The sequence below is a fragment of the Ahaetulla prasina genome, chromosome 1 (genome assembly GCF_028640845.1).
Source record: "Ahaetulla prasina isolate Xishuangbanna chromosome 1, ASM2864084v1, whole genome shotgun sequence".
NCBI classification, from domain to species: domain Eukaryota; kingdom Metazoa; phylum Chordata; class Lepidosauria; order Squamata; family Colubridae; genus Ahaetulla; species Ahaetulla prasina.
The window spans coordinates 234555473-234576901 of NC_080539.1; the positions used below are offsets into that span (position 1 = coordinate 234555473).

Sequence of the window (21429 nt, forward strand, 5' to 3'; positions counted from 1 at the left end):
AATGACAGCACAAAGTGTGTTACTGTTTCATACATCGTTGGAAAAAGGGTGTTCTGGATGCTGGAGCTGACACGAATGTACATGAAAAAAGAAAAAAGAAAAAGAAAAAAAGAAAAAAAAAGAACCTAAACACTAAGTACATGCTTGATGGACATTACCTTACAGATGATCCCCACCCCATTAAAGACCTTGGAGTTTTCATATCAAATAATCTAAGTGCCAAAGCCCACTGCAACTACATAGCAAAAAAGGCTCTAAGAGTTGTAAACCTAATCTTATTTATTTATTTATTTATTTATTTAATCATATTTATATACCGCCCTATCTCCCGAAGGACTCAGGGCGGTTCACAGGCACTTAAAAAACACATAAATACAATATAAAAGCAGTTAAAAAACTTATTCTAAAAGCCCGTTAATTAAAATATAAAAATAAAACCCAATTAAAACCATAAATTTAAAATCTAGCTCAGTCCTGCACAATTAAATAAGTATGTTTTAAGCCCGCGGCGGAAGGTCCGAAGGTCCGGAAGCTGACGAAGTCCGGGGGGTAGTTCGTTCCAGAGGGTGGGAGCCCCCACAGAGAAGGCCCTTCCCCTGGGCATCGCCAGACGACATTGCCTCGCTGACAGCACCCTGAGGAGACCCTCTCTATGAGAGCGCACGGGTCGGTGAGAGGTATTCGGTAGCAGTAGGCGGTCCCGTAATCTTGCGTAGCTTCTTCTCCAAAAACATTACACTGCTAACCAGAGCATATAAAACATTTGCTAGACCAATTCTTGAATACAGCTCGACTGTTTGGAACCCATACCACATTTCAGACATCAATACAATTGAACGTGTCCAGAAATATTTTACAAGAAGAGTTCTCCACTCATCTGAAAACAACAAAATACCTTATGCCACCAGACTTGAAATCCTAGGCTTAGAAAACTTAGAACTCCGTCACCTTCGACAAGACCTAAGTTTAACTCATAGAATCATCTATTGTAATGTCCTTCCTGTTAAAGACTACTTCAGCTTCAATTGCAATAATACAAGAGCAACCAATAGATTCAAACTTAATGTCAACCGCTTTAATCTAGATTGCAGAAAATATGACTTCTATAACAGAATCATCAGTGCTTGGAACACTTTACCTGACTCTGTGGCCTCTTCCCATAATCCTAAAAGCTTTAACCAAAAACTTTCTACTATTGACCTCACCCCATTCCTAAGAGGACCATAAGGGGCGTGCATAAGCGCACAAACGTACCTACCGTTCCTGTCCTATTGTGTGTTTGGTTTTTTTCTTCTTATATACATATGCCTATACTTCCTTATATTACCTCATATATATGTCTATATACTATATAATCTTTTTGTGTGATGCTTATATATATTGTTGTGACAAAATAAATAAATAAAATAAATAAATGACCTGTCTCTGTCTCTCTTCTCCCTCTGTCTCTGTCTGTCTCTTCCTCTCTCTGTGTCTCTCTCTGTCTTTCCCTCTCTCTGTCTGTCTGTCTGTCTCTCTCTCTCACTCTCTCTCTCTCTTGTTTTTGAAAATGTATGTTTTTGAAAAATGTATTTAGCCAAGTGTGATTAGACACACAAGGAATTTATCTCCAGTAGAGAAGCACTCAGTGTACATGCAAAGCAACAGAATCATCATCATCATAACAATTTCATGAATGAAGTTACCTAGTCATAATGGCTAGTGGCTACTTCTAGTGTCATAGCTTGTTCCCCTCTCATTGGGGAACTGAAAGAGATGAGAAACATATTCAGAACTTGTTTCTGAGTTTTGGCATTCTGTTGGCATTCCGTTAGAAGGTGGACTAGATAGTCTTTGGGGTGATCCAGAAGAGTTATTCTTATATAGGTAATCCTCAACTTATGACCAAAATTGAGCCCAAAATTTTCATTGCTAAGCAAGGCAGTTGTTAAGTGAGTTTTGCCCCATTTTACGAGCTTTCCTACCACAGCTGTTAAGTGAATCACTGCAATCAGGAGTCTCAAACTGGCAGCCCACGGGCTGGATGCATTATGCGTAGGCCACGCCCACCCCAGCTCCACAAATGGGAAGAAACATCACATGACGGCAACTTGATGCTACGAGTTTGATACCTGTGACTGCAATTGTTAAGTTAGTAATATGGTTGTTAAGCAGGGATGAAATCCAGCAGGTTCTGACAGGTTCTGGAGCAGGGGTCCCCAACCTTTTGGACCTCAGGGACCACCGAGTTCATTATTTTAAATCCCACGGACCACAAATACAAATCCAGCGTGCCACTTGCTGAAGCATCTGGACTCCCAGTGACAGGATGGGGTCCTTCAGGCACTCTCCCTCCTCTCTCTCTCTCTCTCTCTCTCTCCCCCTTTCCCTCTCTCTTTCTCTCTCTCCTCCTCCTCTCTTTCTCTCTCCTCCTCTTTCTCTCTCTCTTCCACTCATTCTCATTCTATCTGTCTCATCTCTCTCTCTCTCTCTCTCTCTCTCCCCATCCTGATTATCTCTCTCTGATTCTCTTTCATTCTGTCTCTGTCTCTCTCTCATTCTCTCTCTGATTCTCTCTCTTTCATTCTCTGTCTCGTTCTCTGTCTCTCATTCTCTCTTATTCTGATTCTCTCATTCTCTCTCTGTCTCGTTTTCTCTCTCTCTCTCTCTCTCTCTCATTCTCTTTCTGTCATATCATGGGCCAGTCTTGGGACTGAGAGGAAGTCAAGCATTTCTGTGAGAGACTGAGGTGCGCAGAGCACCAAAAAGGGCCAAAAGAAGTGCGGGAGCTAAGTACTCCTTGAACTTGCGTGGCATCAGATCTGCCGTCCGCAATGCAGAGCAAAATCTGGCTGCTCCCCAAACCAGATGCTGTTTACCCCTCCCCATCCCAAGTGGCTGTAAATGAGGGCTGCCTTGCACCGCAAATATACCGAGGCGGAATCCTGATGTTGCACTACAGCAGACAGAAGAAGCCGGACTTTGCTCTCCATTGCTCTCCACCAGATCAACCCCCTGCAAGCTCTCGTCTCTCGAGGAGCCCAACCAAAGCTTCCCACGCTGCTTCAGGCAGCACTCCTCGAGAGAAGAGAGCTTGCAGGGGGGGCGATCTGGCATCTACAATGGAGAGCAAAATCCGGCTGCTCCCCGGATCAAATGCCATTTACCGCTCCAGGTCCCAAGCAGCAGGAGATGAGGGCTGCTTTGCATCACCGGCTGGGCAAATATACCGAAGCAGAATGCTGATGCTGCACAAGTGCAAGTAGTACTTTGCTCCCATAGCTTCCAGCCATCGCAATCACTGCTTCGGCCCGCTTGCACCGCAGCTCCTCCACCAGGGTGCACCAGCAAAAATACGAAGATTTCTCCATGGACCACCAAAATTTTCTCACGGACTGCTGTTCTGGAGAACCAGTAGCAGAAATTTTGAGCAGTTCAGAGAACTGGTAGCAGAAATTTTGAGCAGTTCCGGGAACCGGTAGTGGAAATTTTGAGCAGTTCAGAGAACCAATAGCGGAAATTTTGAGTAGTTCAGAGAACTGGCAAACGCCACCTCTGGCTGGCCCCAGAGTGGGGTGGGAATGGAGATTTTGCAATATCCTTCCCCCAGGAGGATAACTGTTGTTAAGGGAATCTGGCATCCCCACTGACTTTGCTTGTCAGAAGGTTGCAAAAGTTAATCACTGCAACCATCGTAAATACATGCCTGTTGACAAACATCCAAATTTTGATCACATGACCATGGGGATGCTGCAACAGTTGTAAGTGTCAAAATTGGTCAGGAGTCACTTTTTTCAGATTATTTGAAATTCAACATTCATTCAGTTAATTCACTAATACCAAATAACATCTGATGGTCCGATTCTTTGCGAGTATTTCTGTTTGAGTGAATTCTCTGATTATATAGCCTTTTGATTAATTATAATTTAATTGTCATAATCTGATTTCCTTTTCATTTGAATTTGTGAATTTGTCTTCATTTGGGAAAATTGGTTAATGTATCTGTTTAGTGTGTCTAATTAACTTAATTAATCATTGTAGAAAAGAAACTGACAGAAATTGGCTAAGAAATACCAAGACATTTCAAATTGCTCCTTCCCATCCTATCACACCTTGAAATCCACGTGTTAGAGTGTTTGTATGTATGTATGCATGTGTATATGTGTGTGTGTGTTTGTGTGTATAATTTCCTTTTGTGATTTCCTCACTTTTGATATGATTGTGATATTTTGAACTCTAGTTTCTAATCCTGTATGATTTCAAACAACGAGATAAAATTTACAAACATGAGTCAAATACTGCATGAGTTCATTTAAAAAATGACTATTTTATGAAACCACCTTCTTCCAGGAGCTCAAAGTGACAAAAGAAGTCACATTCCCATTTTATTTTATCAAAGTAACAACCTTGTGAGCTAGGGTTGGCTAAAAGACAGAATCTTATTCAGGTGTTCTCCGAAAAGAACATTCACCTAGTGAGTAGTTAAATCCTAGCCAATTTCACCATGTGAATGCCTGCAGGGAAACTGAGATCATTACATTCATATTGGCAGGACTAACCTTCAGTCTAGTCATGGCAAACTCTCTAGATTCTTAATGTCTGCACATGGCTGAGGATTAATTCAGAGTCATTTAATAAAATTCATGATAGGTAACTTTTCCAGTCTTTACTTATTTTCCAGAATCATAGAACAGAAGGCTTGGAACTGACCTTAGAAATCACTTAGTCTAACCTCATACTACTTAACAGGAACCATATGTTGCACCTAATAATTAGGTATAAATTCTCCTTCTCAAATATATATATATATTCTTTTTCATTTGTTTGAGGGTGAATATTATTTTATTTAATGAAACAATGTTTGGCCAGAAGGAAGCGCTTTCCACAGAGTACTGAATCTGTTGAATTGAAGCCTGTATCAACCATCATTAAGATGTTGTTACTCTGGTCAGCCCACATCTAATGCGCAACAGCAGATAGATGCAAATAATACCTACATTATTCTAAATACGAATATGGCTGCAGAAGGAAGTGATAAGGTCAGAGTCAGCCAAACCATCTGATTTGTTATGATTGCATGTGTCCATAAGGTGGAATATATACCAATGAGCCAATGAAATCCTAGGAATCCTGTGAAACTGGGTGTGATAAATGATAATAAGACTAGGAAGGAATAACAACAAATGCAAATCATCAAGAGACAAACATAAGCAGGAACTCAGCCCAGGCAACAAGGAACCTAGGAAGAAGTCTTTAAAATCATTCAGAGACTCCATTATAAGACATGCATTGTAAATGTTGGTGGGAAATTCCTCTGACATTTTCCAAGCTTCCAATAACCCAGATGAACATTAAAGAGACCTCCTGAAATTGATGGGATTCTAGCTTCCATGCTTTTGCCCAGCTGCACAAGGTTGGAGTGTGTCACTTCAGACTGAATCTGCAGATAGTCAGCAGATGGTTGACATTTCCTACATTAATAGAATAGAATAGAATAGAATAGAATAGAATAGAATTTTATTGGCCAAGTGTGATTGGACACACAAGGAATTTGTCTTGGTGCATATGCTCTCAGTGTACATAAAAGAAAAGATACGTTCATCAAGAGGTCCTTGGTGCTCTCTGAGCTTCTTTGTGTCGTTGCAGACGTGCTAGAGCACTGATGATGTTACCTAGTTTGGGTAATGAAACATCTGCAAAAAAACAAGCAAGCTCAGACACCAAGGACCCCTCAAGTCAACCCTGAGCTACAAATATTCTCTTTTATTATTTCCCACTGTTCAGTAAGCAATACCAGCTGGCTTTGAAACCAGGGCAAAAGTCACATTAGGCAGTCCCTGGTATTCATCAGCCCTTTGAGGTAGTCCAAAGAAGAAACACACCTTGAGTACTAACGCTCCACTGAGTTTTATTTATTTTTTTATTTTGTCAAACACAATGGTATATATAAGTATAAGCATGAAATAACCATACAAATTGGATACAATCAAGGGGAACATTAGGACAGGAACGGTAGGTACGCTGGTGCTCTTATGCACACCCCTTACAGACCTCTTAGGAATGGGGTGAGGTCAATAGTAGATAGTCTTTGGTTAAAGTTTTGGGGATTTTGGGAAGAGACCACAGAGTCAGGTAGTGCATTCCAGGCATTAACAACTCTGGTACTGAAGTCATATTTTCTGCAATCAAGATTGGAGCGGTTCACATTAAGTTTAAATCTATTGTGTGCTCGTGTATTGTTGCGATTGAAGCTGAAGTAGTCTTCGACAGGAAGGACATTGTAGCAGATGATTTTATGAGTTATACTCAGGTCATGCCGAAGGCGACAGAGTTCTAAATTTTCTAAACCCAGGATTTCAAGTCTGGTGGCATTTTGTTGTGATCAGAGGAGTGGAGAACTCTTCTTGTAAAATATTTCTGGGCACGCTCAATTGTATTAATGTCCGAAATGAGGTGTGGGTTCCAGACAGGCGGGGCTGTATTCAAGAATTGGTCTAGCAAATGTTTTGTATGCTCTGGTTAGTAGTGTAAACTTTCTGGAGAAGAAGCTACGCAAGATTAAGTTTACAACTCTTAAAGCCTTTTTGGCGATGTAGTTGCAGTGGGCTTTGGCACCTAGATCATTGGATATGAAAACTCCAAGGTCTTTGACAGGGTGAGGGTCATCTACAAGGTAATGTCCATCACTTGTATTTAGTGTTCTGTTTCTTTTTTCCAATGTGTAAGACAGAGCATTTGCTGGTTGAGATTTGGAGTTGCCAAATTTTTGACCATTCCGAAACAAAGTCAAGGTCTTTTTGAAGGGTAGCCGCATTGTTGGTAGTGTTAAATAGTTTAACATCATCGGCGAAGAGAACACAATTACTTATAATATGGTCACAGAGATCGTTAATGTATAATAAGAAGAGTATTGGTCCTAAAACACTGCCTTGGGGGACACCACTATTGACAGGAGCGGGATTTGATAGAGCACTGCCTATTTTGACCACTTGTTGTCTGTTTGACAGGAACGCTGTTATCCAATTATGGAGGGGTCTGGAGATGCCATAGGATTTTAGTTTTAGAAGAAGTTTGTCATGTACCACTGAGTGAAAAGCTTTACAGAAGTCTATGTAAATTGCATCTATTGCTTTGCCCTGGTCAAGATTTGTAGTCCATATGTTTTTGCAGTGAAGAAGTTGTAAATTACAGGATAATTTTTTTCTGAAACCAAATTGCTTATTAGAGAATAGATTGTTTGTTTCAAGGTGGAGGGTGATGGATTGGTTGATGATTGATTCCATTACTTTGCAGGTGACACAGAATAAAGAAATTGGTCTGTAATTTTCAACTAGGCTGGGATCTCCTTTTTTAAAGACAGGGATGACCGTGGCTAGTGACCATAGTTTGGGAAGGGAGCTGGTCCTGAAAGATTTTTCAAAGATTATGCTTAGGGGTTTTGCTATAACAGTGGAAAGCTTTTTTAAGAAGTATGCACATAGACCATCAGATCCAATAGATAGAGATGGTTTCAGTCTGCAAAGGGCATTTTCAACATTATCTTCTGTGAAATCTATTTGTGTTAGATCATTGTCATCTTTGTTGATACGATTGGGGAATTTTGGGTATGAGCTATTACTGTTAACAAAGACTGAGCCGAAGAATGTGTTAAAGAGGTTTGCTTTAACTGTTTCATCATTACATTCTTTACCGTTTGGTCCTTTTAGGGGTGGGATGGATCTCGAGTCTTTAAGTTTGTTGTTTACAAAATTATAGAAAGTGCGATTGGATTTTGTGCGCAGAAGGTCTTCTTCTTGTTTGATGTGGTAATTGGTGCATTCAGTCTTTATTTGGTGGCATATATTTTTGCAGCAGTTTTTAAAGTTGGCTACATAGCCAGTTTTGATTTTTCACCAGTGGGATTCTTTTTTGGATTGGAGCTTTTTTATTGAAATGGGTAGTTTGTTTTTCCTGATTTTGGTGGTACATATAGTTTAATGACTCTGTTGACTTCAAGTAGGAAAATGCTATAGTGGTCTTCAGCAGTCATACAGTTAGAGAATAGAATTTGCCAGTCAAGAGATGAGAAGACTGTGTCTATAAGATCATAGTTGGCTTTTTTGAAATTGTAGTTTGGTATACCATTATTATGGAGATTATTGTAAGGGCGTATATTGAGACAAAAGTCTATCATGCTGTGGTCACTGTTGGAAAAGGGTTCTTTTATTTGTAGTCCATAAATTGAGTTTGCGTAAACAAACATGCTTTATGTTGCAATCTAGCTATTGAGATTGCATAAATCCTCACTGCTTTGAAGACAGCTTGACTGAAGTGTGTCTTTGAAGCTGTTTCACATGGGAATGCAGCGTTCTCGTTTTTAAGAGAAGGTGAAGGGTATGTGTTGCTTTGCTTCACTGGTTCCTTTTGCCCTGCTGAACCATACATGCACCGAAGCCCCTTCTGGGTATTTCAAATGCTGGTCTCCCTCACTTTTTTTGAGAGGGCTCTTGTATTTCAAAGTGACAAGTGGGACCAAAGAAAACGAAAGTTCTCTTCTGCATGGGGTCTATTGGATGCATATAGATTTCTCTGAACTGGATAAAAACACAAAATTGTGAGTCTTAATCTTTTTTCCAATGTGTGAATTTAAAAGAAAGGCACTGAAAGTCAATTTAAAAAATGATGCCATTTCCTCCTCTGGGCTTTTGAAATAGGAATGATGACTTCTCCCCCTCTTTGACACATCACACACACACACACACACACACACACACACACACACACACACACAACAATTCTACAGAAGAAAAAATGCTAGGCTAATTTTTCTTACTAGAAACTTTAAAGTATAAAACTCATCAAGCATCTTGATCCTCTGAGACAATGTCATCTAAGTTCAAAGGATGAACAGCTCTGTAAAAACAATGTCTTAGTTCCCTGTTGTGTTTGAGCTTGTAAGAAATTAAACTAGTTATACTAAGAAAAAAGGAATAATTTAGCTCTTAAACCTTTGAAAAACCATGTCTCATATATTGTAAAACATGTATAAAGATGAATATCTGAACATAAAGGTTACATTTAACATATATTACTTTTAAATATGCATGCATGTGTGCTATACAGGTTATTCGTGTTAATGAGAGTTCTTCTAATTACTTCCAATTTACCAGTGATGAATTTCAAGTGAGTTTAAAATTTGATCAGAAATTTCAATTTCTTTTCAGAATATTTTTCCATAATGCTTTTGAACATTTATTCTTATGACTTCTAAGAATAGGTGGACAATAAAAAACAACAACAGCTAAGGACCTTCTTTGGTCATAGATAATCTTTTAAGGGCTTCATCATGGTGAATAGAATAGAATTAGAGTATGTTGGCCATTGTCTCTGTATCTTGTTTGCTACTGCTGTTGAGGAAGAGGAGTGAAAGGAGGCGGAGGAAAAGGAGGAGGGGGAAGTTAATCTTCTCTTTTGATCAAGTGGCAGGCAATCATCCTGGACTGAATCAGTATCTCTTACAGAGATCTGAACTCATCTCTTGTGTACAAGGTCAAGGGCCAATGTTCTGATATAGAAGATATTCATACGCAATGAAGGAGACATTCTTTGTGGCACACTAAGCAAACTGTTCTCTGTTACCATTCACTACTTATGCCTCAAAACAAATGAAGAATTAAGGGAAGTGAAAAGCGGAACAATTCACCATCAATTCTCTGTGGGAACATGGACAAATGATTAACTCTCAGGTTTAACATGAAGGAATCCATAGGCAGGCCATCAGTTCCATCCCTATGGAAAGCCACATGCTCTCCTTAGTTCAGCAAAACCATTGAGAGCTGCCAGTTTTGAAGGTATAGACAGCAATGCAAAATGAAAGTCACAAGTAGGCTGAGAGTTCAAGAACTGGAGATCATCTATTTTAGTCCCATCTCACTGCAAAAGCTGCAGTCGGAGCATTCTTGACCCAAAGCTGTCCAGACTATGCTCCAATAAACGTAACACCTATTGCAGTGCTGAACAAGAAAAATTTTTGCTACTATTTCACTGACTGCTGCTTCCCTGTAATTTCCTTCCATTGGTTCTAATTTGCTCCACCTACCAGAAGGCACGAAACCCACATCCTGATTGCAGTGTCCATAGCGCTACAGAAAATATGCTATTATGAACATTTGATTTTGGACTTGAAGGTAATGTGGCATGTACCTTTTATATTTGTTGTTTTAACATTGGATGAGAGAAGAAATTTTTCAGTTTAAATACCTTTCCCTTTGGGTTAGAAATTCTTTCACCTTGTGTTGTTGTGCTACCTTCATTTCTTGCTAATAACATGTGCCGAGGCTGTTTAAAAATAGATCTTTAAAAAAGAGCAATAAGAAAAAGAGGAAGCCAGACATAGAAAAAGAAAACTGTTAAGAGAGCTCTTTCTTGAAGCTGGTCCAGATGTTAATGGTATAAAAGCAGCTGAGAAGTCCAGGCAGGCCAGAATGGTTGCTCTACCTCCACCTGAGCCCTCCAAAGCAGGGCTGAAATCTAGCAGGTTCTGACAGGTTCTGGAAAACCAGTTGTGGAAATTTTGAGCAGTTCAGAGAACTGGCAAATACCACCTCTGGCTGACCCCAGAGTGGGGTGGGAATGGAGATTTTGCAGTATCCTTCCCTTGGAGTGGGGAGGGAATGAAGATTTTACAGTATCCTTCCCCTGAGATGCCCACCAAGCCACACCACGCCCACTAAGCCATGCCCACAGAACCGGTAGTTTAAAAAAATGGATTTCACCATTGCTCCAAAGATCAACAAGAAGTGTGACCAATGCTTTTTCAGTGTTATGCCCTGGCCTGTGCCCATGCTGAAAAGGGTTAGGGCAAGGGTCTGCAAACTTGGCTCTTTTAAGACTTGTGGACTTCAACTCCTAGAGTTCCTCAGCCAGCAAAGCAAAGCTGGCTGAGGAACTCTGGGAGTTGAAGTCCACAAGTCTTAAAAGAGCCAAGTTTGCAAACCCCTGGGTTAGGGTAATCTCATCCAAGACCCTTTGTAGCTCTGCACCACCTTTCCTAAAAAAGGAAGTTTGGAGAATGGACAAAAGTTGTCCTATACTGTGGGGCCCAAGAATGACCTCTTGGGAAGGGAGTGTGGTATTATTTACATCAGGGCAGATGCCCACTCCTGCAAAGAGGCATTAATCACTGCTTGGATCCAACCACATGTTGTTGTGTCTCGCTCGCTTTCCCCGCAGCCGGGTCCCTCTTATCTCCTGCCGAACGCTGAGGAATGTCCTGGCATGCCTCCAGGCCCCAGCCCTGGCACCATGCCCAGACAGGCCAAGCAAGAAGAAGGGCCTGACGTGCCTCCAGCCCCCAGCCCTGGCTCCATGCCCAGGCAAACGGAGCAACTAGATCCCTCCTCCTCCCCCACAGCATGTGAGCCTGAGGAATGTGAATTACCAACAGCTGGAGCCTGGAGAGATCCTCGCTTCAGGAGAATTGATAGGCGACGTCAGCAAAAGGAAGGGAGGGGCAGGCCTGGATAAGTGCTGAGTCATGGAGCCACACCCCATGGCCTATATAAAGGATCTGCTTTCTGGCATTCTCTGAGTCAGGCAAAGTCTACCTTGGATTGTTGAAGTCACTTCCTGGTCTCCTGCCTGCCTTGAGAACTTTGCTAGGATTTTGGCAGGGCTGCAGAGGCACGCCTGATACGGACTTCCCCGACCCGGCCGTCAGCGGAGGAGTGGGACACGACACATGTCACCTCAGGAGGACAGCCAGGCATAGAGTCAAAACGTAGGTCCTCTTGCTCATAGCTCCAAAGAGGCTGTCTATTTCTTCAAGAGCAACTGGTTCAAATTCCTCCCAAATAAGCCTCAGACTGGTTTCGGTTACCTCCGAAGGGTCCACACAGCCACAAATGAACAACTTTATCAGATGCCAAGAATGTTCCCCACAGTGAGCGGCAAAGGCTCCTCCAGCTTCTCCTTATCCAGAAGAGATCTGGTTATCCAAAACAAGGCTTCTGGTCAGCTACCTGCATATTCAATAACAGAGAACTCATTGAACTGCACTGCACTGCACTGGCCTTATTGCTACAAGGCAAGTCATAATATAGGCTGTTACCAGTGCTCTGTTGGCCTTGATAATAAAGTGTGGAAGGGTGAGAACCAGGACAATAAGAACTGGTCACTCCTAACTTTCAAAGCCAGTCCAAATTGAAACTATTGGGCACAGCTGAAAATTCAAGGAAAGAGAGAATGGATGCACTTTCTCCATCCTGTTCTTGCCAGAGGAGATTTACAAGTGACATCAAATGTGTGCTCTTGCTGTATTTAAAACAAAGTGAACTTTTGATTTAGGCTAGATTGGAATCTCACATCAACAGGCCATAATTTCCCCTTTCTCTCCAAAGGTGAAGGAAGTGAGGTAGGATGGTTTTTCACACCACAGATTCTTTTTCAGTTTTATTTCACTAGAAATCTCCTTGTGCTGGGTAAATATTTTGAATTTGGGTTTTTTATAAAAAACCAAACCAAACCTGGTTTTTTTTTTTAAAAAAAGCACAACTCTAATTACGTAATGGTCAAATAATTAAATGTTCCTTATCCAGTGTCAGTTACTAGAATGTTGGTTAATGTATTTTTATGGTGGTAACCTATAAGCCTGTAATTTCTTTTACAAAGAAGACTTTGTATCCCCCCCACACATACCTAGATCAAGAATGGCAAGAGTGGTCACATTAATGGCTATTCCCCAGTGGTGGGTTTCTACCGGTTCGCATCGGTTCAGGAGAACCGGTAGTAGTAATTTGCCCTGGGTCGCAGAACTGGTAGCGACCGTTGGCTGGCCACGCTCCTGAACCAGTAGCCCGGTCAACGCTTGCTTGCCCTGTCCGCCTGCACGAAACTACCGGAGGTCACAGAAAAAGCTGCTGCTGTCGCATCCCATTGCCTGCTGCATCAGTCCAAGTGTGATGCAGCAGGCAATGGAATGCGCTTGGGCAGCTGACACAAAGAACTTGTGGTGATGGCAGCAGCTTTTTTGGCGACCTCTGATAGTTTTCAGCGGCCTGTGGCCAGCCACGCAACCACAAAGCGGCTCTCAAAGCAGAGGCAACTGGGAGGCTTTTTGTTTTTTGGTGTGACTGTGAGAAGCCTCCCAGCCGCTGCCTCTTTGCCAGCTGCTTCCCGGCAGCAGCGGCTGGCTGAAGGCTGCTGAAAACCACTGGAGGTCAGCTTGCTTTTCAGACTCCAGACCAGCCACCGCCGGTGGCAGTAAGCAGCCTGAAGAAAGAGGCGGTGGTGGGGGAGGAAGTGGGGCTAGAGCCAGGGCCGCTGAAGGAGGGGAAATGGGGCAACACATATGACTGACAAAGGGAGGGTGGGGCAGCAGGCAAGAGGAAGCCTTTGATAGATTAGGCCAGCCCTGGGCAGAAAATAAGTAGATAGGTAGAAATTAAAAAAAATTTCCTATCTTTTTCTGTGGGCGTGGCTAGGTGGGGTGGACATGTGGCTGAGTGGCTGTGTCCATGAGTGATGTCAAGCTGGCCACACTCACTCAGTCACATGACTACCAAGCCACATCCACCAAGCAAGCGATGCCCACAGAACTGGTAGTAAAAAATGTTGAAACCCACCGCTATTCCCCTTCGATATCACTTCTTAGAAGATTAGTTGAGATATATACATGGTTTTGTCAGCCAATTCACTGATTTTGCCATTTATATATGGGTGTAATGAGTTTTAAAAAAAAGCTTTTTCCTCATTTAAGTGATTTTATGCATGTATTGTACCTCTCAATCATATTTCTTTGTTTAAACCTCTGGAACGCACATTCTGGACGCATGATCCACTGCTTAGGGCTTTTTTTGTACATATAAAAAACTTTCATAATATTTGATTAATGGCTCAAAACTGAATACAGTGATAAAGGGGACTTTGAAATTCATACCTTGGAGTATTAAAATGTATTTTTGATTACATGTAAATGTCAGAGAGAAGAAAGATCTGATGAACTCTTTATTGGCAAAATAGATCTTCACAGCTGTATTGAATTTCAAACATACTTCTTGAGTACAGCATTTGATTTCAGCTTTAAAACAACCACTAAGATTTACTGACTATATGAACTTTCCTCTTCTATTTATAGCTTAAGATCTTTGCAAATCTCTCTGAAAGTTGCAGAAACTGTTGTTCTGGAGACATTTTCTAGATCCCACCAGAAAGGATTATAAATAGCCATCAAAACATTTTCCTTTCAGGGAAATTACAACATTGCAAGATTTTGTTTTCCTAATGTCTTCTCTGCCATACTAATGGCTTTGGAATTTAAGTTATTTGCTTTTATTGTCACTTCAGCGCTTAAAAAATACAAATTGAATGAAGCAGTTCAACTGTCATTATTCAAATAGGAAGTAATTATGATGAAATAAAGATAAAATTCCATGGAGAAATGCCCCAATCAATTTTCACTTATATTTAACAGGCAACATAAAATGATGCATAGAAGAGTACATTAAAGTAATAAAAATGGTACCCAAACTGGAATTACTGATCTGTATCATGTTCAAATTATAAGTGTCGGAGGCATATAAATTTATTTCTCAACTCTTGAAATATATTCAAAAGTTTAGCCTTGTAGACAGCAATTCCCATTCACTTTGTTCATTTGTGTTCATTTCTTCAAAGTACTACTGTGAAAGGCAGCTATTCTAGAAATCTCTAAATCACACAGTAGTTTTAAGTTTTGAGTGGCAGATTCCTATGAGCATTTGTTTAAAACAAATATTTTCCCTCTATTGTTATCTAGGAAAATAGATATATTAAGGTATGTATATATGTTTAAATGGCTGTCTCTTTAGAACAGTGCAAACACACATTTTAATAAACTTCAACTCCATATCATACCAAAAGATATTAAACTTTTTGCTGTTGTTTGGTTGCAAGGTTATGTCTGACTCTTCATGATCCCCATGGCCCATAGCGGGTCAGGCCCCTCTGTCCTGCACTGTCTCCCAAAGTTTCTCCAAATTCATGTTCATTGACTCAATGATGCTACCTAACCATCTCATCCTCTGCTGTCCCCTTCTCCTTTTGCCTTCAATTTTTCTCAACATCAGGGACTTTTCCAATGAATATTACACTTTACCAAGCAGCAAATGCAATTTAGGTTCTCTATTACTATTCAACATTTTCATAAATGATCTTGAGGGGACAGATGGGGAACTCATCAGATTTGTAAGCATCAAGCTGGGGGAAATAGCTGAGACTTCAGATGATAGACTTAAGGTTCAGAAAGACCTTGACAAATGTGAACACTGGGCCCTATCCAACAAAATGCAATTCAGAAAAGTGAGAAAAGTAAGATCTTACCCTTAGGCAAGAAAATAAAAACCCAAAAGCACAGTTATAGAAATTCTATTCTATTCTGTTCTGTTCTATTTTCCATTCCATTCCATTCTTTAGAGAGAGTATATCTGGTATACAAATTTCCTGACAATGAGAACAATTAATCAGTGGAACAGTTTGCCTCCAGAAATTGTATGTGCTCCACGTTTTTAGGAAAAGTTTGAACAACAATTTGACCACAGTTGTATAAAATCACCTGCTCAAGTAGGGAATGGACTAAAGACCTCCAAGGTCTCTTCCAACCCTGTTATTCTATATTCTAAGTAATTTTTCAAAGGCTGAAAAGAAATCTGTGTTGAGCTATTTACTAAATAGACTTTACTTCAAGATTCCACTTTGACCAGAATAGAATAGAATCTTTATTACAGTCAATGATCAGGAGATAGTAAAACTTGATACCAATGGTGGGTTGCTCCTAGTTTGGTCTGGTTCCTGCAAACCAGTAGTAAACGCGACGAGAGGCTCTGCCCATCCGCCCAGATGTCATCATGGATGATCTGGGCATGCACAGAAGCTTCTGCACATGTGTGCACTCCCATTGCACATGGTAGTAAAGGTAAGTAGAACCCACCCCTGCTTGATACCATGAACATATTGCTTGAGTATAGGAAAGTATTAATCATAAATCTAAATAGACTTATCAATCAACGGGCTATGTGTTTTACATATAACACAGCAGACAACACATACTTAAAGTAGCACAATCAAATGTAGGTAAAAACAAAGTTGTAAATGATCTACTTTGGATAACAGGAAATATTAAACGTGGGTTATAAGTTCTAAGTACATATCAGCAGAAAATAGGCAATGTAATAATGAGTGACTTAAGATTTTAGTGGTCCCTTGCCATTCTGAAATGGCAAACAATGTAGCTTGTGGGGAAGAGGTGTAATGCGCTGTTCTAGGACCACACTTAACTACCTGCACTACTATATTCTGTACCGGTTGAAGCTTCCAGATACTTTTCAAGGGCAACTCATGTAGAGCACATTGCTGAATTCCAGTGATCTAGAAGTGACTAGGACATGGATGACCATAAGCAGGGCCTGCTGATCCAGGAATAGTTGGTTCTGCAAAGATCCACCTGGCCACAACTGCCACTTGTTTATTGAACAGGAGTCATGAGTCTAAGAAGACCTCCAGGATTCACACTGAATCTGTCTAGGGCAGCGCTACCTCATTCAGCACCAAAAATGACAGTCCTTGAATCACCTCCTCCCCCCAAAACCAAAGCTACTCAGTCTTGCCAGAGTTCAGCTGAAGCCTGTTGTCCCCATCCAGAGCTCATCCTGCCCCCTCCAGGCAGCAGGATAAGATGGTCAGGACATCACTTAATTTCCCAGAAGTAGAAATGTACAATATCATGAACATACCGATGATACCCTACTCCATGGTGACGGAAGAACTCACCCAGCAGTCTCATGTTCATGTTAAAAAAGTAACCAAACATATGGTTGGTAGTTTTTTCTACTACAATCCAGTAAGTCATTCATGACTAGCTTCTATTGAGATTGGTTTAGATCAGAGCTGTCAAACTCCCGGCCTATGGGCCAGATGTGTCACGCGCTGGCCACGTCCATGCCCGGTTTAGCGAAAGGGAAAAAAGTCGTGATACATCACGTGATGATGCAAGTTTGACAGCCCTGGTTTAGACCAATAAGTACGATTTTTATGTTAGATGGTTCCATTGATGAGAGGGCCACTTTTCAATTCTCCCTTCACTTTGATTGTACTTGGGTTTTTTATTACATTTATTATGGTTTTCATATTTGTATTCCTTTTAAAATGTATTTTTATCTATTGTCAGTACCGCCGCAATTGTTTTCAGTGAGGTGGGTAGCTATATATAAAAGTAAGTAAGTAAGTAAGTAAGTAAAGTTCCTTTACCTTATGGGACCTTGCAAGAAAGGACATGGGATGTAGATTGTAACTATGTAAAATAAATCCCAATACTTCCACAACTATCTGCATGGCCCACACCTCTAGCTGCAAATCTTTTCCAGCACTGTGATGAACGTAGCCTTGAATGAAAACAGAGCCTCACTCCAAGAAAGGTTTTTGGATAGAATGGATGAAGCCAAGCAATGCATCCTGGTCATCAGTCATTCTTTTGGCCCCCTCTCCATTTCTGGCAGGCACAGCAGGCTTCCTTTACATATCTTTCTGTTGCTTTTCTCCTTTTTGCTCTTCATGTGTTGTGTTAGCCAAAAAAATATCTTTCCAAAACATTACAAAATTAAGTACAATACAGATCTTTATTTAAAATGTTGATGTTACATTGTGCTTCGTATGGAAAGAGCTAAGCACTCGAGAAACATGGTGTATTTTATTTTTATTTTTCAGAGATGTTAATTGACAGCTGTAGAAATGAAAGTTTGAAACTTTCATCGTTTTGTTGCAGTTTTCCGGTAGTTTGGTTCTCATGAAATAATATGTAAAATGCTGACACCTAATGTTAACTTTGAGTATTATCATAAGATGCATTCTGTAAAAAAGTTAACCATAAAATCATTATGCTGCAACTGATAGAAAAATACCCAAAATAGTTCATTGCTAATATTACAATATCAAGGAAATTAATTGAAATAGGATATTACTTTGTCAGAACATCTTCCCAAAACTAGCAATAGCTAAACAAGTCAGTAAACTATAACAGAATGTTTCATGTATGTGTTTATCACCATTCAATGGTGCTTTGCATTCCCAAGAACAGTTACACTTCTTTAAGCCACACTAGTGAAAAATGCTTTAATTTTAGAATCTGGGAACCACTACTTATACATAAAACACTAGTTTCACTGGCTAATATTCAGCAGCATGATGAGAAATGAAGATAACATCGGCCAAAACCTAACGTAGTCTGATAATCACCTCTCAGTCTTTGTCACACTGGGGAAAGCAGTTTCTAATATAGGTCCTAGCAGATTTCTAATATAGATCCCAACACAAGATAAAGCAAAGAACAGCTTCCAGGTTAAATGAGGAAACCCAGCACATGCTGAAGTATGCATTAAGCCTCTCAAATATCAGTGCCCACCAAGTCCAGAAAATTGCTCTAGAAACTCTATTCGTTAATAATGCCTCAAGCACAGTCAGAAACGTGTAGAACAACCCAATGCAAAGTCTGTGTAGACAAGGATCAGTGAGTTATACTTAAAAGAAAGGATAACCAGGCTTAATATTAAGAAGAATGTTTTGATGAAGGATCTTTTAAGCAGAGAAACAATCTCTCCAAAACAACGGTTGACTTTCCTCATTGGAGGTCTGCAATTGTGGATTAGATACCAATTGGTTGATTCCTACACTGAAGGAATCCAGACTTGTCAAGCACAAGGAATCAGAACAATTCCATGCGTAGGCCAAAACAGTTTATGTTGATCAGACATTCATTTACAAGAATCTTACCAGACTGACTGCATTCCCTTGGGAAACAGCAGATAAAGGCATCAATAGTCTGACCTCTTTCATTTCCTCCCATTGAGCGATTCCATGCTGGAATGCCTTTTTATTCCTCCTTTTCCTTTAGCTGGTGACTCTACTACAAGACCTTTCCAACTTATACATTCTATGAGTCTACAAATCCTTTGTGAATTATTACATACTGAAGAATATGAAACGTTTAAGATATTAATTTATTCTGACAATTAATATTCTCTTTAATATAAATCACAGATCAAATGTAAAATACACATCGTACCTAAAAGGTTATCAATAGCACTATTTGGACAACACCTTTTAAGAACAGATCTCTTGAAAAAGAGTTATAGTTCCTTTTGTATTTGAGTCAACAATATGAAGTCAATGAATTGCTAGCCATTCATGGTGACAGCACAAAGTGTCAAGAAGTTTCGACTCTTTATGTGCAGGCTAAAATTCCCTCCAAGGCAATGCAGAGAAAAAGGTGGCTGCTTACCACTTATCATATTTTTTGGAGTATAAGACACATCTTCTCCCCCCTCCAAAAGAGGCTGAAAATTTGGGTGCGTCTTATACTCCAAATGTAGCTTTTTCGAAGCTTTTTTTCCAGCCCTAACAAGGCGCTAATGAGGCACTAGCGAGTGAAGCTATCTTCCCAGCTTTGCCTGCTCTCTCGACTCTTTGCTGTGCTTTAAGAAGGCGCTAGCAAGTGAAGCGATCTCCAGGCTTTGCTCTGACTCTCAGCTGTTCTTTAGAAGCTTTTTTTCAGCCCTAACTAAGCGCTAGCCGAGTGATCTCCCCGTGCTTTGCCTGCTTTTCTTATTGCTGGTTCCTCTCAACTGTGCCTTAGAAGCTGTTTTTTATCCTCAAACAGAGGATAAAAAACCAGTAAACTAATGTGCTGAAGCTGACCAAACTAAGGATGCTAGCCAGATGAATACCTGGTAGGCAGATTTCCCCTCCCCTATTTTCCTCCCCCAAAACTAAGCTGCGCCTTATACTCGGGTGCGTCTTATACTCTGAAAAATATGGTAATGTGGGCTGCTGTTTACATAGAAAAGTGTCACACAAACAGGAATGATCAAAAGTCCTGTTCTGCATAATGATGTCACACAAAACTCCCAGTGGGTGAAAGCATGAGTTTTAATAAAAAGCACATTACAATCCAACATGAAAATGAATTAATCTTTGGAAGTAAAGCAGTAGAATATGACCAAATCTGGAAGAAATCCCACCCACACCCCCAAACATGTTCAAAATCTCCAATGCATTTGGTCAGGAGAAGCGGATAAAGATACAGTTTTGTCATCAATAAGATCAGGAAACCGACTTTGGCTTTGCTGTCTGCTTTGCAGCTGCAATTGCAGATCCTAGGATTTCAACGAAGTTGTGCACATCCTGGAAAGTATTGTAGAGAGGAACTGGGGCAACCCGGAGAGCATCAGGTTCCCGCATGTCGCACTGCAAAACACCCAGATAAATATTCCATAAATTGAATACCTTTGTGTTGGTTTGTCAAAGTGAAAATACAAAAAACAAAACAAAAACCCACATGTGTAACATTTGTGTACTTTTGTTAGAATACTAATCAGCCCACATACTTTCCTTCAAATCTTTTGCCCTGTAATCTGGAAGAACACAATGACAAATCATTTCCACATTGTTTTTAAGACAATTACATGAATTGCGATAGGACTTCAAAAACCCTTATTTTTAGACTGTCTTTCCAATCATTACTTTGTTCTTGGGTGAAATGATAATCCCAGTGACCGTCTCTTCTTTTCCTTTAGTCACAAAATTGGGAACATAATACTCTAATAAGTCTCATAATTCAAAGGTATTAGAACCAGGCTTGTCTTTCCATTGGTGGAAGGAACCAAAATCCACCAGACCACAATTTTCCTTTCATATAAGAGTCACAAAAGCTGCATTATAAAATTATTCAGCATAATTTCCCGGGGACATTTTCTTTGGGTAGTGGTTTGAAGGAATTATTTGATATGGTTAAAAAAAGGAAGTATTTTTAAGAAGAAACAAAAGAAGCCAACCAACCTTTAGACCAGGAGTGCTCAATGTTGGCAACTTTGAAGACCTGTGGACTTCAACTCCCAGCATTGCTGACTCCTGCTTTGGACTATTTAATGCTATTGTATGTCTACCACCAACTTTATGCTACCCAGTTCCAATTTTCCAAAAATTGTTCCATATTTGTTACAGGGATCTATAGCTTAGCCTTGGTCATAATTTTATGACCTGCATATGAAAACTCTCAAGTGTTTAGTTGACACTTATGTCAAGTAAACACTCAATTCGCTCAATGTTGGAGAAGTCAAAAAATACCCTCTGAAGATTTAATAATTAAAAAAGTATTGGACTGCGCCAAAATGGACAAAATGACTCTTGAATTGAAAGGATTGATGGATTCAGATTTTTACGTAATATGGGAGAAATGGTACATTTGGACTGAAAATAGAAGGAAAAAAAGGGATAGAATGTAAAATTAGTATAAATGTATAGAACTTAGGTGAATATTAATAGGAGGATATAAGAATGGTCACAGTCATGTGTAAGTGGTGAATAAGATTTGTTTTATTGTAAAAACTTAATTAAAAAAAATAAAACTCTCAAGTGATCTTTCCACTGCAATGACCCAGAAATGCT

The 21429-nt window shown here is 40.2% G+C and overlaps 1 protein-coding gene across 10 annotated transcripts in view; it reads right to left on the bottom strand.

Annotated features, from left to right (window-relative positions):
- Positions 1-17666: 17666 nt before the first annotated feature.
- KYNU (kynureninase) overlaps positions 17667-21429 on the bottom strand; it is a 147926-nt gene continuing 144163 nt past the window's right edge. For all 10 annotated transcript variants that reach the window (XM_058193725.1, XM_058193692.1, XM_058193637.1 and 7 more), the window contains one exon: positions 17667-20229. In XM_058193725.1, coding sequence (XP_058049708.1) covers positions 20086-20229 — 144 coding nt within the window. In that variant the 3' untranslated portion in view covers positions 17667-20085. The remainder of the gene's footprint in view (positions 20230-21429) is intronic.